Genomic DNA, 17880 nt, shown 5'->3' on the forward strand with positions numbered 1-17880 from the left:
TCACATGTCTCAGCTTTGTGTAGGAACCAAGCTCATACATACAGTCCCTGTGGTAATAAAGTTATATTTGATTTATTTTGGGTTTGTCATTTTGGACAGGAAGCAGATAAAATAAGCCTCATGATGAAGAAGTTCAAGCCGCAGATTCTGTCTCATCCTTCAGATTAATTAGATTTAGATGATTTTATTTCACTGTAATAGAGAGTGCTGTTTGTTATCTGTGATTTCATTTCATGCAACGTAGTCTTTTGGTCATTTTAATTGTGAATATGATTGAAATGTTTTTCTTTCTGGTAACAGGGACCTAGGTAAAGGTGGGACTGTTGAACACACCTTTGAGAAACACTCTATAGACCTTGAACCTGGCAACCCGGTCAGATCAGATCTGGCATCGTTACTGGTTGGCAACCGGACGGAGCCGGTGTAGGTTTGACTCCCTGGAAATTTCATGTGTTTCTACAAATACATACATTTATATTAACCAGATGTTTCCTCTGCCATTTTCCAGACTGGTTCCTAATATGTTCCCAAACTACATCCGAGCCCCGAATGGAGCAGAGGCGAAACCTGTCAGTCAGTTATATAAAGGTCAGATCAGAGCTGTGAAATAAAGACCAGTTCCACACTGCTCAACAATGAGATGTTTGGGCTTTCTGTCTGAAAACACTGGGTTTACTGGTTTAAGTACCAGTTATTTATATACAGAAAAGTTTTTTTAGGCTAGAGATTGCCATCTGTCTATAATATACTATCTTTGGGTTCATTTCTTTCTGGATTCTTATTGGTGTCTCTGATATTAATTTGGAATCCAGCCTTTGATTCTCTGAATTCTAATTTGTTGATGGTGTCGATCATCAGTCAATCACTAGTCTTGTAGCGCCCTCTGGTGGTCTCTAACCGCCCCCTGGGGGGAACGCATTCCCCTGAAAATACTTCAGATCTTCCTCAGTGATGTGAAGATGATTTTACAATGTGGTCTGGTCCAAATATTTGAAACACTGCTGGTTTTGCAGGTGATGAAGATGATTACCTGAACTTAACCCTGTCCCTGAAGAGCGACAGGTCTCTGAACAGCTCTGGGAACCAGGAATGGTGGGACATCGCCATTGCTAACTGCCTCCCCTCTTCCTGCGATGTCCTGCCCATGGTCATTTTCAACGACAAGGTCAGCCCACCCAGTCTGGGCTTCCTGGCCGGATACGGGTAAGACACACACTGTCACAAACACATACAGGGGTGGATATACCATTATCATACATGTTACATTTCAAACTCTGAGTCTGTAAGGTGGGAAGGACAAAGTGAATATTCCAGGACTGGGATTAAAGCAGCACAACCTGGAAGCCAGGTCTGTATGTGAGAATGCCAGATACAAACATTCCCAGTAAGCTGGCGAGGTAGGAATATTAAGGTTGGGAAAAAATCCATTGTGAGCCAATTGATGTGTTGGGACCTCTGACAACTTCTGCAATTCAAAAGGACATGTTGACATATAGTTTCTTCCTCATCGTCCTCCTTCCTCCACTAAACTCACCCAAACTCCCTCACCCTCAGTTTACCTCCATGTTGTGGTTGCTAAAGATCATTCATAGAGCTCAGCCTAGATCCACCATCCATCCATCCATCCATCTATCTATGTATCTATCTCTCTATCTCTCTATTTGTCTGTCTGTCTGTCTGTCTTTCTTCCATATATATATATATATATATATATATATATATATATATATATATATATATATATATATATATATATATATATATATATATATATGTATATACGTGTGTGTGTGTGTGTGTGTGTATATGTATGTATATATATATCACCTCCTCTCTGGAATCTGCTGTCTTTCTGTCTGTCTTCCAGCAAGCTCGGGTTACTCCGCTCCATCCATCCATCCCATTAAATCCATTTAAGGGTTGGGACCAAGCCCCAGGCGTTACCAACTTGGAGTTCCTCTCTGGTGCCTCCTGATCTGCATGTAGAGAGAAAAACTCTATTTTAATAATAAGTAACATCCAGCAGAGGCAGAACCACAACCAGTAGCACCATGAGAGCCATTCCAGAGTTTTGTCATCTCTACAATCAGAAGTAGTTAAAGGCAGCTGTGGTGGAGAGTACAGGTGCTCCGAGCTTCCTGAATTTAAAATCTCTTTTTTTTTTTTTTTTACAGAATCATGGGTCTGTATGTGTCTGTAGTCCTCGTCATCGGGAAGTTTGTCCGAGGCTTCTTCAGTGAGATTTCCCACTCCATCATGTTTGAGGAGCTTCCTTGTGTCGACCGCATCTTGAAGCTCTGCACAGATATCTTCCTGGTCAGTTTATATACCCACACGCTGGAAATCCACCATATGTTCCTCTCAAACCAAAAGCACAAATGGGTTTTCAGTAACACAACAGCACAATAACATTTCATGTGTATATTTGTTGACACTTCACATTCAGCTACATTATCTTCATGTTTACATTTAATTAAAAAACATAATCAACAACCTGACATTTCTGTAGAAAAAAAAGAGCAGCTTTCAAAAATATTCAGCCCGAGTAACACAATTTACATGTTATTTATTTCGGAAGTATGTTGTTAGGGGCTCTATGGCAAACAGGTCCCTGGAGGAGGGACCAGACTAAGTGCAGCTCAGAGACAACTATGACGAGTATGAACATCAGAGAAAGGTATCATTAACCCAGAAGTGGGTTACCAGGGTACCCCCTCTAGAGCCAGGCCTGTGAATGGGGCACAAAGCAAACAACTGCTGGTTAGGCCTTTGCCCATTGGGTTCAGTCGGGCTCTCATTCCTGTGGACTCAGCCAAGGGTGGGCACCCTGGCAGTCTGATCCTCAGCTGCAGAAAGGGGCTCTAGGGACATGGAACGTCAACCCTGTGGTAGGGAAGGAGCCTCAGCTGGTGTGTGAGGTTGACTGGATCCGGCTGGACATAGTTGGACTCACCTCAATACATGGCTTGGGCTCTGTAACCAGTGTCCTCACGAGGGCTGGATCTTCTCCCTCTCTGGAGTTTGCTCATAGTGAGTGGTGCTGTGCAGGTATGGGCAAACTCATTGCCCTTGACTTGATGTCTATACGTCAGGGTTCACCCTTGTGGACGAAAGGGTAGCTCCTTTCCGCGTTCAGGTGGAGGGACGGGTCCTGACTTATGCACCAAACAGCAGCTCAGAGTACCCACCTTTTCTGGAGGGAGGGGGGCTCCCTTGTTGTACTGGGTAACTTTAATGCTCACTGTGAGTTATGGAGAGGCATGATTGGGAGGACTATGCCAAGTGGAGGAGTTTAAATATCTCGGGGTCTTGTTCACGAGTGAGGGAAGGATGGAGCGTGAGATGGACAGACGGATTGGTGCGGCGTCTGCAGTAATGCGGACTCTGCGCCGGTCTGTCGTGGTGAAGAAGGAGCTGAGCCAGAAGGCGAAGCTCTCCATTTACCAGTCGATCTACGTTCCTACCCTCACCTATGGTCATGAGCTGTGGGTCGTGACCGAAAGAAGGAGATCTCGTATACAGGCGGCTGAAGCTCTGCTGAAGGTGGGAGTTGAAGCTCGCTCTGACGGGGGACTCAGCCAGACGTTCCCAGCAGACCCTCACAACACGTTTGGGCCTGCCAGCTCTGACCGGCTTCCTCCCCCACCATCTGAGCCAACTCATCACCAGGTGGTGATCAGTTGACAGCTCCGAACAGTACTCTGAACTGCTGTTCGGTGCATAAGCACAGACAACAGTCAGGACCCGTCCCCCCACCCGGAGGCGGAGGGAAACTACCCTTTCATCCACCGGGGTAAACCCCAACGTGCAGGCACCAAGCTGGGGGCTGATGAGAATGCCCACACCTGCTCGGCGCCTCTCACCATGAGCAACTCCAGAGTGGAAGAAGGTCCAGCCCCTCTCGAGGGTTCTGGTTCCAGAGCCCAAGCCATGCGTCGAGGTGAGTCCAACTATATCTAGTCGGAACCGCCCCGGTGATCCATGTCTGGGCAAGGGAACATTTATGCTAATGGTTGTCATCATCATGGGGGTCTTTGAGCTGTACTTAGTCTGGTCCCTCCCCTAGACCTGTTTATAGGGTGACCATGGGTGACCCTAACCGGGGCATAAAGCATAAAGCCCCCGACAACATAGCTGCTAGGATCTTCAGGACACACAAACCCCTTCACCACGTTACGGTGGCAGCTCAGTTGTTGACTGTTGTTGGCATTATTGGAGTTTTAAAGCGCCATCATTTCTATAAATAAATCTTCAATAGCTGTAGCCTGTGGGTCATGTATGGCAAATTTCTTGGATTGGTCAAGAGCCTGGCGGATGTCTGCAAGTCCCGGTGGCTTCTTCGCAGTTGGCTTTAAGTTGTTAGCATCTTTAGCAGCGCGGGCGTTCTCATACACTTTCTAAGCCCCATGGAAGCGATGGTCAATTTTCAGGTGACTGATCAGGTTTGAAGCTCATTTTATTCTTTCCTGCTTGTGGAAATTGCTGAGAACAGTTATTACAAATAACCAGCGAACTGTCTTCTTTGGAAACTTTGAAGAAATTTCACACTATCGACACCACGATCTCTGTTGTCAAATGTAAGCATGCCGCATTGCTAGCATGCAGCGCGCCATGCTAGCGGTGTTGCATTCTCGCTGTGACAGAAATTCCTTTCCTTTCTTCTGCCTTTTTAAATCAATGTTTCTATTCTTTATGTACATGATGAAAAAAATGGATCTCGATTTAAGTCAGTAACTTAGTTTTTGGGCTAAATAATTATTATTATTTAAGGTTGTTAAGTTAAATAACAATTTTGTTGTCTGTACCATTCGGTTTGAAGTTTTGCTCGAATGCCAGAATTATGGCTTTGTTATTCAGTTTATCTGTTTTAACCGCTCTTGCCAGATCCTGAAGACTGATTCCACCCATCTATTTCCCAGACTATCAGTTGATTCCAGATCTGCCAGAATCCCCTGTAGGGGCTCACATCTGACCAGGTGGTGTACGTCCTTCCATTTGGCTCCATTTTCTGGATCATAGCAGTAGCTTAATGCTGAAACTTGAGCTGGCAGGAAGTAGATTTTGAGCCTCCTTTCTCCTGATAACTGTAATGTTTTGTATCGGACACAAAGTCTGCCCCTGCCATGTAAATCTGGAAAAAGTTTTGTCTCAATAAGTAAAGGAATATTTATCTTCATGGTTTCAATTGTTTGTGTTATGGTTCTTCTCCAAGAAAAAGAGCCTTGATATTAGCATGATTAAATCGCTTTACATTTATCTTTTGGTAATGAATCCTTTCATTCTTTCTGGTGGTTGTTTATGAGGCTTGGGAGAATATTTTCCATCTTGTGGACATTGTTGAGGTGTAAATACGATTGTCGACATTGAGGATTGAGATAGATCTGAACAATTTGATGAGTAGAAGCCGTCACTTCCTGGTCATTTCATGTTTTTAAGCCTTTTAACTGAAGATTGTGTTCCTGCCATCTTTATTTCGGTTCCTCATTAACTGTTTTTCTCTTCTGTTATTTCAGGAAGGTTCAGTGTCTGCAAAAATGTTGCAATTCATTTTTTAATCTGCATTTTTGAAAGTGGTTTATAGTAATAGATTTCAAAGGCTGCCTGTGTTCCACCTTGTCTGGTTACTCTTGTCATGGTGGAAAGATGACTGTCGCTCATTGCTCTCTGTGTCCAGGATAACCATTTGGAAAAACTGGAACCACTCTCATCATAGCTTTGTTTATAAAGTGTTTTCTTTCCAGACCTCTAACAGGCCTATAACCAGGTTTATGTTTACTGCTTTTTGTTACTTTTTTTAATTTGATGTTTGAAAAATGTTATAAATGAAGGAATCTCCGCCACAGAGTGCTTCGCAATCAGGTCCATAATATTAGTAAAGAACGCGGCCCACTGGGACGTAGACATTCAACAATGTTTCCAGCGACAACTAAGAGTCACCGTTTTTCCCTGGCTTTTAACACAGTTGTTAACTCCTTTTCATTGTTCTATAGTGTGTTACTGTGAGTAGTAAGCTTATTGTTTTCATCATATCATTTTTATTCTGTGGTAAAATCAAATCAAATCAAGGATACTTTATTCATCCCCGAGGAGAAGTTCAGAGTTCAAGCCAGCTCATCCAAGGTTAGACATACAGACATGTAACATTCATGACAAAAGAGTAATACAGAACCGAGCTTAAGCTCAGGCCATGCAGCCAGTTTACCAGCGCTGCCTTACAATAGATAAGAACAGAGATACAATAGGATCATAGGGGGTCGAGGGCAAAAAAGGTCATGGTGTCCATACAGAGTTTTGACCCTCCAATAAGAAAAAGCAACAGAGACTGAAGAAGAAAAGTTATAGTAGTTTCACCCTTGTCTCTTATTTTGTGGGTTGTCTTCTAAATGCCGGCGTTAGCTCATGGCACGACTGAAAGACTAGTGGAGGTCGGTCTTCCCAGCGACACGCCACTGCTACGTGTCCAATAGTCCCCCTGAGTCCTGCCAAAGTGGTACCCCTCGAAGCACTAATCCTCAGTCCCGCGTGTCTTTTGTTGGCTCTGATTTGTTCGTGTATCATCCTGGTAGAAGTACGAGGTCTGAATGAATCTCTTAGTTACCGTTTGGCTTCACTTTGTTCCTTACGACAGGAACGCAGTCAGGTGACCGAGGTCAGAGTAAATCCTTTTCCCAGGCTGAATCCGTCTTTATGCCCACTGGGTTCCTGCAGAGCTCTGTGGACCTCCGTGTTCAGTTCAAGAGACTAAAGTTTGTTCCATCCTCCACCAGAAGACAGAACGTTCTTCTTGTTCTCGAGGCCATGAGAAGAAAATGACGTCATTTTGTTCTCGCAGACGCGTTTGAAGACAGTTCTCGACACGTCAGACTGGCAGAACGTTTTCTTGCCGGACTCTGAGAAGTATCGTGTGATTGGTCGGACATGTGAGGTGGGCGTGGTTAAAAAACAAGAAGCAGAGTTGCTGCTTCCGTGTTTTTACTGCTGCAGGTAAAACGGATTGTTTTGATAAAACAGCTGATCGAGGTGGTGAGAAAGTACCAACATTTTTACATTAAAACACTCGGACCCCTCCGCTTGCACGACCCGACCCACCACGTGCACGCCCCGCTGCATGCACGCCCCGCCACGTGCACGCCCCGCTGCATGCACACCCCGCCCCGCCACGTGCACGCCCCACCGCGTGCACGACCTGCCGTTAAATATGAAACTAGAAAATCTTTTTAAAATATTCCTGGATCCAAACGGTGATCCGGATCACCACCAGAATTTAATCACTTCTTCATTCACCCCTTCAGTCATCCCTCCCCTCTGCAGACCTCGCCCCCCGCAGTGACCCCTCCCCGCTGCAGACCTCGCCCCCCGCAGTGACCCCTCCCCTCTGGAGACCTCGCCCCCCGCAGTGACCCCTCCCCGCTGCAGACCTCGCCCCCCCGCAGTGACCCCTCCCCGCTGCAGACCTCGCCCCCCCGCAGTGACCCCTCCCCTCTGGAGACCTCGCCCCCCGCAGTGACCCCTCCCCGCTGCAGACCTCGCCCCCCCGCAGTGACCCCTCCCCGCTGCAGACCTCGCCCCCCGCAGTGACCCCTCCCCTCTGGAGACCTCGCCCCCCGCAGTGACCCTTCCCCGCTGCAGACCTCGCCCCCCCGCAGTGACCCCTCCCCTCTGGAGACCTCGCCCCCCGCAGTGACCCCTCCCCGCTGCAGACCTCGCCCCCCGCAGTGCCCCCTCCCCTCTGGAGACCTCGCCCCCCGCAATGACCCCTCCCCTCTGGAGACCTCGCCCCCCGCAGTGACCCTTCCCCGCTGCAGACCTCGCCCCCCCGCAGTGACCCCTCCCCTCTGGAGACCTCGCCCCCCGCAGTGACCCCTCCCCGCTGCAGACCTCGCCCCCCGCAGTGACCCCTCCCCGCTGCAGACCCCTGCTTTTCGTGGAGGATGGAACAAGTTTCAGGAATGTTCAGAGAGAACCCACGGTGTCGCCCGCTTCCTCTCCGCTACAACAACAGTTATGTCTGATTAAAGATCTGAACGAGATGTTCAGCCTCTGGGTGCTTTGTGAACAAAATCCATCAAAAACCGCTTTATCTAACGTATTTCTGGGGATTCTGGGTGAAATTCTGGGAAACGCTGCTGTGGAGGGAAGATTTGTGTCCCAGACCGGATGTTGTAAACCAGTTTCATATGTGTGTGTGTATGTGTGTGTGTTTTCAGGTGCGTGAGACGGGAGAGCTGGAGTTGGAAGAGGAGCTCTACTCCAAACTGATCTTCCTCTATCGATCTCCGGAGACAATGATCAAATGGACCAGGGAAGTCCCCAGCAGGGACCGGGACTGAGCGAAGCCTGGTGGACGTCACGCAGAGGACTTCCTGTCACAGAGACACTTTAAACGAGACGTCAAACAGACGGCGTGGCGCGTCTCGGCACTTTGCTGGACTCATCTTGTATGTTTGCTGCTGCACCACTTCAGTCAGACTGAACTGAGTCCACCTGCTGGGGTGGCGTTGCCCATGGCAACACGTCCACCTCCATTGCTTTTGTCCGTATCCAAGCAGCAGCAAAGTTCTGGGAGAAGCTGATGAATGAAGTTCACCGTAAGACCGACTGATTCCAACACCCCCCCCCCGGGTATCTGACACGTTGCACATGTAATGAGGACGTTGGGGCAGAAGGTTTCAGATTCTCAGGTATTATCTGGTTTCGCTGTTGAAGCAGCCGAAATATTTTCTATCTGGAGCCCCCGCCCCCTCCTCCCCCCGGAAACAACCAAACTTCCTCTGGAGGAGGACAAACGGCTTCAGATCAGTCCAAAGACCCAGTTCAGCCTCATCTATCCGGACACCCAGCAAATCAGCTGATACCAGTAAAACGATGAGAAGTGTCACCATTAGACTTCCTCAGGACCGCGTCTGTCTTCGGTTGTTCCTTCCCTCCTCAGGGTGCTGATGTGACCCTGAGGAGGGAAGGCATGTCATGTGACACACCTGACTCGGCAAGGCGCTGTCAGCGTGTGTTGCTGTGGTTTCATAATAAAACCTGGATGTTTTCTCCACCGTTGTTAGTTTGTTTTTCATTTAACTACCTCCCTCATATTAGCTTTTTCCAGAAACTTCTGACCTATCTTCAAACGCTGACGGTTTTCCTGACCACAGCTGACCACCAAGCCTGAGTCAGACCAGCAAGCAGAACCTCATGGATCCATTTCGTCTGGATCAAATATCATCTCCATGTGCAATACTGGTCTTTGCTGACCTGGATCTGCCCAGGCTGACTCTGTTAGACTGGATGAATTCACCTGCCCAGCCTCCACCTGAAGTCCTCACCACCTGTCTCCATCGTTAAACGCTACAAAAATCTACAACCATCTACACCCATTTATACCCATCTTCGCCCATCTACACCCATTTATACCAATTCACACGCATCTACACAAATCCACACCCATCTACACACATCCACACCCATTTACATCCTTCTACACTCATCTACACACATCCACACCCATCCACACCAATCCACACTGATTTACATCCTTCTACACCCGTCTACACCAAACTACACCCATCTACACCCACCCACACCTATTTACACCCACCTACACCCATCAACACCAATCCACATGCATCTACACCCACCTATACACTCATTAACACTCATCAACACTCATCTACACCCATTTACACCCATCTACACCAATCCACACCCATTTACATCATTCTACACCGATCTACACTAAACTACACCCACCTACATCCATCCACACCCATTTACACCAATATACACCCATCTACTTTAATCCACACCCATCTACACCCATTTACACCCATCTACACCCATCTACTCCAATCCACACCCATGTACACCCATCTACTCTAATCCACACCCATCTACACCAATCCAGACCCATCTACATACATCTACTCTAATCCACACCCATCTATACCAATCCAGACCCATCTACACCCATCTACACCAAACTACACCTATCTACACCCATCCACACCCACCTACACTCATCCACACCCATCAACACCAATCAACACCTATTTATATCCTTCTACACCAAACTACATCCATTTAAACCCACCTACACCCATCAACAAAAATCCACAACCATCTACACCCACCTACACTCATCTACACCCATCTACACTCATTTACACCCATCTACACCAATCCACACCCATCTACACCCATCTAGATTCATCTACACCCATTTACACCCATCTACACTCATTAACACTCATCTACTCCAATCCACACCCTTCTACACCAGTCCACACCCATCTACACCCATATACACCCATCTAAACTCATTTACACCATCTACACCGATCTACTCTAATCCACACCCATCTACAACCATTTACACCCATCTACTCCAATCCACACCCATCTACGCCCATTTACACCAATCCACACCCATCGACACCAATCCACACCCTTCTACACCAATCCACACCCCTCTACACCCAACTACACTAATCTACACTCATCTACACCCATTTATACCCATCTTTACTGATTTAAACCAATCCACACCCATGTACACGAATTTACACCCATCTACTTCAATCCACACCCATTTACACCCATTTACACCCATCTAAACCCTACCACACCAATCTACACCCTTCTACACCCATCTACACTCATCTACACTCATCTACACCTTTATACCCATCTACACCCATTTTTACCATTCCACACCTATTTACACCCATTTACACCAATTTACACCCATCCACACCCTTCTACTCCAATTCACACCCATTTACATCCTTCTACACCCATTTACACCCATCTCCACCCATCTCCACTAATCCACACCTAATTTACACCCATTTACACCAATCCACACCCATCTACACCCATTTACACCCATCTACGCTCATCTACCCTCATCTACACCCATCTACCCTTATCCACACCCTTCTACACCAATCCACACCCATCTACACCAATCCACACCCATATACTCTAATCCACACCCATCTACACCCATCCACTCCAATCCACACCCATCTACTCTAATCCACACCCATCTACACCAATCCAGATCCATCTACACCCATTTACACCCATCTACACCCTACCACACCAATCTACACCCTTCGACACCAATCCACACCCTTCTACACCCATCTACACCAAACTACACCCATCCACACCCATCTACACCAATCCACACCCATCAACACCAATCCACACCTATTTACATACTTCTACACCAAACTACACCCATCTACACCCATCCACACCTATTTAAACCCACCTACACCCATCAACAACAATCCACAACCATCTACACCCACCTACACTCATCTACACCCATTTACATTCATTTACACCCATCTACACCCATCTACACTCATTTACACCCATCTACACCGATCAACTCTAATCCACACCCATCTACAACCATTTACACCCATCTACTCCAATCCACACCCATCTACACCCATTTACACCAATCCACACCCATCAACACCAATCCACACCCTTCTACACCAATCCACACCCATCTACACTCATCTACACCCATCTACATTCATCTACACCCATCTACTCCAATCCACACCCATGTACACCCATCTACTCTAATCCACACCCATCTACACCAATCCAGACCCATCTACATCCATCTACTCTAATCCACACCCATCTATACCAATCCAGACCCATCTACACCCATCTACACCAAACTACACCTATCTACACCCATCCACACCCACCTACACCCATCAACACCAATCCACACCTATTTACATCCTTCTACACCAAACTACACCCATCTACACCCATTTAAACCCACCTACACCCATCAACAAAAATCCACAACCATCTACACCCACCTACACTCATCTACACCCATCTACACTCATTTACACCCATCTACACCAATCCACACCAATCCACACCTATTTACATCCTTCTACACCAAACTACACCCATCTACACCCATTTAAACCCACCTACACCCATCAACAAAAATCCACAACCATCTACACCCACCTACACTCATCTACACCCATCTACACTCATTTACACCCATCTACACCAATCCACACCCATCTACACCCATCTAGATTCATCTACACCCATTTACACCCATCTAGATTCATCTACACCCATTTACACCCATCTACACTCATTAACACTCATCTACTCCAATCCACACCCATGTACACCGATCTACTCTAATCCACACCCATCTGCAAGCATTTACATCCATCTACACCCATCTACTCCAATCCACACCCATCTACACCCATTTACACCCATCTACACCAATCCACACCCTTCTACACCAGTCCACACCCATCTACACCCATATACACCCATCTAAACTCATTTACACCATCTACACCGATCTACTCTAATCCACACCCATCTACAACCATTTACACCCATCTACACCCATCTACTCCAATCCACACCCATCTACACCAATCCACACCCTTCTACACGAGTCCACACCCATCTACACCCATATACACCCATCTAAACTCATTTACACCATCTACACCGATCTACTCTAATCCACACCCATCTACAACCATTTACACCCATCTACACCCATCTACTCCAATCCACACCCATCTACGCCCATTTACACCAATCCACACCCATCGACACCAATCCACACCCTTCTACACCAATCCACACCCCTCTACACTCATCTACACCCAACTACACTAATCTACACTCATCTACACCCATTTATACCCATCTTTACCGATTTAAACCAATCCACACCCATGTACACGAATTTACACCCATCTACTTCAATCCACACCCATCTAAACCCTACCACACCAATCTACACCCTTCTACACCCATCTACACTCATCTACACTCATCTACACCTTTATACCCATCTTCACCCATCTACACCCATTTTTACCATTCCACACCTATTTACACCCATTTACACCAATTTACACCCATCTACACCCATCCACACCAATCCACACCCTTCTACTCCAATTCACACCCATTTACATCCTTCTACACCCATTTACACCCATCTCCACTAATCCACACCTAATTTACACCCATTTACACCAATCCACACCCATCTACACCCATTTACACCCATCTACGCTCATCTACCCTCATCTACACCCATCTACCCTTATCCACACCCTTCTACACCAATCCACACCCATCTACACCAATCCACACTCATATACTCTAATCCACACCCATCTACACCCATTTACACCCATCCACTCCAATCCACACCCATCTACTCTAATCCACACCCATCTACACCAATCCAGATCCATCTACACCCATTTACACCCATCTACACCCTACCACACCAATCTACACCCTTCGACACCAATCCACACCCTTCTACACCCATCTACACCAAACTACACCCATCCACACCCATCTACACCAATCCACACCCATCAACACCAATCCACACCTATTTACATCCTTCTACACCCATCTCCACTAATCCACACCTAATTTACGCCCATTTACACCAATCCACACCCATCTACACCCATCTACGCTCATCTACCCTCATCTACACCCATCTACCCTTATCCACACCCTTCTACACCAATCCACACCCATCTACACCAATCCACACTCATATACTCTAATCCACACCCATCTACACCCATTTACACCCATCCACTCCAATCCACACCCATCTACTCTAATCCACACCCATCTACACCAATCCAGATCCATCTACACCCATTTACACCCATCTACACCCTACCACACCAATCTACACCCTTCGACACCAATCCACACCCTTCTACACCCATCTACACCAAACTACACCCATCCACACCCATCTACACCAATCCACACCCATCAACACCAATCCACACCTATTTACATCCTTCTACACCCATTTACACCCATCTCCACTAATCCACACCTAATTTACACCAATCCACACCCATCTACACCCATTTACACCCATCTACGCTCATCTACCCTCATCTACACCCATCTACCCTTATCCACACCCTTCTACACCAATCCACACCTATTTAAACCCACCTACACCCATCAACAACAATCCACAACCATCTACACCCACCTACACTCATCTACACCCATTTACATTCATTTACACCCATCCACACCCATCTACACTCATCTACACCCATCTACACTCATCTACTCCAATCCATACCCTTCTACACCCATTTACACCGATGTACACCGATCTACACCAGTCCACACCCATCTACACCCATCTACACTCACTTACACCCATCTACACCGATCAACTCTAATCCACACCCATCTACAACCATTTACACCCATCTACTCCAATCCACACCCATCTACACCCATTTACACCAATCCACACCCATCAACACCAATCCACACCCATCAACACCAATCCACACCCTTCTACACCAATCCACACCCATCTACACTCATCTACATTCATCTACACCCATCTACACAAATCCACACTCATCTACAGTAGTCCACACCCATCTTCAACCATTTACACCCATCTACAACCATCTACACCCATCTACACCCATTTACATCCTTCTACACCCATCTACACTCATCTACACCCATTTACACTCATCTACCCTCATCCACACCACTTTACACCCATCTACACCCATCCACACCAATCCACACCCTTCTACTCCAATTCACACCCATTTACACCCTTCTACACCCATTTACACCCATCTACACTAATCCACACCTATTTACACCAATTTACACCAATCCACACGCATCTACACCCATTTACACCCATCTAGGCTCATCTACCCTCATCTACACCCATCTACCCTCATCCACACCCTTCTACACCAGTCCACACCCATCTACTCTAATCCACACCCATCTTCAACCATTTACACCCATCTACTCTAATCCACACCCATCTACAACCATCTACACCCATCTACACCCATTTACATCCTTCTACACCCATCTACACTCATCTACACCCATTTACACTCATCTACGCTCATCTACCCTCATCCACACCTATTTACACCACTTTACACCCATCCACACCAATCCACACCCTTCTACTCCAATTCACACCCATTTACACCCTTCTACACCCATTTACACCCATCTACACTAATCCACACCTATTTACACCAATCCACACGCATCTACACCCATTTACACCCATCTAGGCTCATCTACCCTCATCTACACCCATCTACCCTCATCCACACCCTTCTACACCAGTCCACACCCATCTACACCCATCTACTCTAATCCACATTCATCTTCAACCATTTACACCCATCTACACCCATCTACACCCATTTACATCCTTCTACACCCATCTACACTCATCTACACCCATTTATACCCATCTTCAACCATCTACACCAATCCACACCCATCTACACCCATTTACACCCATCTACGCTCATCCACACCTATTTACACCACTTTACACCCATCTACACCAATCCACACCCTTCTACTCCAATTCACACCCATTTATACCCTTCTACACCCATCTACACCAATCCAGATCCATCTACACCCATTTACACCCATCTACACCCTACCACACCAATCTACACCCTTCGACACCAATCCACACCCTTCTACACCCATCTACACCAAACTACACCCATCCACACCCATCTACACCAATCCACACCCATCAACACCAATCCACACCTATTTACATCCTTCTACACCAAACTACACCCATCTACACCCATCCACACCTATTTAAACCCACCTACACCCATCAACAACAATCCACAACCATCTACACCCACCTACACTCATCTACACCCATTTACATTCATTTACACCCATCTACACCAATCCACACCCATCTATACCCATTTACACCCATCTACACTCATTAATACTCATCTACACTCATCTACTCCAATCCATACCCTTCTACACCCATTTACACCGATGTACACCGATCTACACCAGTCCACACCCATCTACACTCATTTACACCCATCTACACCGATCAACTCTAATCCACACCCATCTACAACCATTTACACCCATCTACTCCAATCCACACCCATCTACACCCATTTACACCAATCCACACCCATCAACACCAATCCACACCCTTCTACACCAATCCACACCCATCTACACTCATCTACACCCATCTACATTCATCTACACCCATCTACTCCAATCCACACCCATGTACACCCATCTACTCTAATCCACACCCATCTACACCACTCCAGACCCATCTACATCCATCTACTCTAATCCACACCCATCTATACCAATCCAGACCCATCTACACCCATCTACACCAAACTACACCTATCTACACCCATCCACACCCACCTACACCCATCAACACCAATCCACACCTATTTACATCCTTCTACACCAAACTACACCCATCTACACCCATTTAAACCCACCTACACCCATCAACAAAAATCCACAACCATCTACACCCACCTACACTCATCTACACCCATCTACACTCATTTACACCCATCTACACCAATCCACACCAATCCACACCTATTTACATCCTTCTACACCAAACTACACCCATCTACACCCATTTAAACCCACCTACACCCATCAACAAAAATCCACAACCATCTACACCCACCTACTCATCTACACCCATCTACACTCATTTACACCCATCTACACCAATCCACACCCATCTACACCCATCTAGATTCATCTACACCCATTTACACCCATCTAGATTCATCTACACCCATTTACACCCATCTACACTCATTAACACTCATCTACTCCAATCCACACCCATGTACACCGATCTACTCTAATCCACACCCATCTGCAAGCATTTACATCCATCTACACCCATCTACTCCAATCCACACCCATCTACACCCATTTACACCCATCTACACCAATCCACACCCTTCTACACCAGTCCACACCCATCTACACCCATATACACCCATCTAAACTCATTTACACCATCTACACCGATCTACTCTAATCCACACCCATCTACAACCATTTACACCCATCTACACCCATCTACTCCAATCCACACCCATCTACACCAATCCACACCCTTCTACACGAGTCCACACCCATCTACACCCATATACACCCATCTAAACTCATTTACACCATCTACACCGATCTACTCTAATCCACACCCATCTACAACCATTTACACCCATCTACACCCATCTACTCCAATCCACACCCATCTACGCCCATTTACACCAATCCACACCCATCGACACCAATCCACACCCTTCTACACCAATCCACACCCCTCTACACTCATCTACACCCAACTACACTAATCTACACTCATCTACACCCATTTATACCCATCTTTACCGATTTAAACCAATCCACACCCATGTACACGAATTTACACCCATCTACTTCAATCCACACCCATTTACACCCATCTAAACCCTACCACACCAATCTACACCCTTCTACACCCATCTACACTCATCTACACTCATCTACACCTTTATACCCATCTTCACCCATCTACACCCATTTTTACCATTCCACACCTATTTACACCCATTTACACCAATTTACACCCATCTACACCCATCCACACCAATCCACACCCTTCTACTCCAATTCACACCCATTTACATCCTTCTACACCCATTTACACCCATCTCCACTAATCCACACCTAATTTACACCCATTTACACCAATCCACACCCATCTACACCCATTTACACCCATCTACGCTCATCTACCCTCATCTACACCCATCTACCCTTATCCACACCCTTCTACACCAATCCACACCCATCTACACCAATCCACACTCATATACTCTAATCCACACCCATCTACACCCATTTACACCCATCCACTCCAATCCACACCCATCTACTCTAATCCACACCCATCTACACCAATCCAGATCCATCTACACC

The 17880-nt window shown here is 46.5% G+C and overlaps 1 protein-coding gene across 3 annotated transcripts in view; it reads left to right on the top strand.

Annotated features, from left to right (window-relative positions):
* piezo1 (piezo type mechanosensitive ion channel component 1 (Er blood group)) overlaps nucleotides 1-9051 on the top strand; it is a 175267-nt gene extending 166216 nt beyond the window's left edge. For all 3 annotated transcript variants that reach the window (XM_079249118.1, XM_079249119.1, XM_079249120.1), the window contains 5 exons: nucleotides 301-423; nucleotides 509-588; nucleotides 1014-1203; nucleotides 2175-2316; nucleotides 8208-9051. In XM_079249118.1, coding sequence (XP_079105244.1) covers nucleotides 301-423; nucleotides 509-588; nucleotides 1014-1203; nucleotides 2175-2316; nucleotides 8208-8330 — 658 coding nt within the window. In that variant the 3' untranslated portion in view covers nucleotides 8331-9051. The remainder of the gene's footprint in view (nucleotides 1-300; nucleotides 424-508; nucleotides 589-1013; nucleotides 1204-2174; nucleotides 2317-8207) is intronic.
* Nucleotides 9052-17880: the final 8829 nt, after the last annotated feature.

Source organism: Telmatherina bonti, assembly GCF_933228915.1.
Source record: "Telmatherina bonti genome assembly, chromosome: 11".
NCBI classification, from domain to species: Eukaryota; Metazoa; Chordata; class Actinopteri; order Atheriniformes; family Telmatherinidae; genus Telmatherina; species Telmatherina bonti.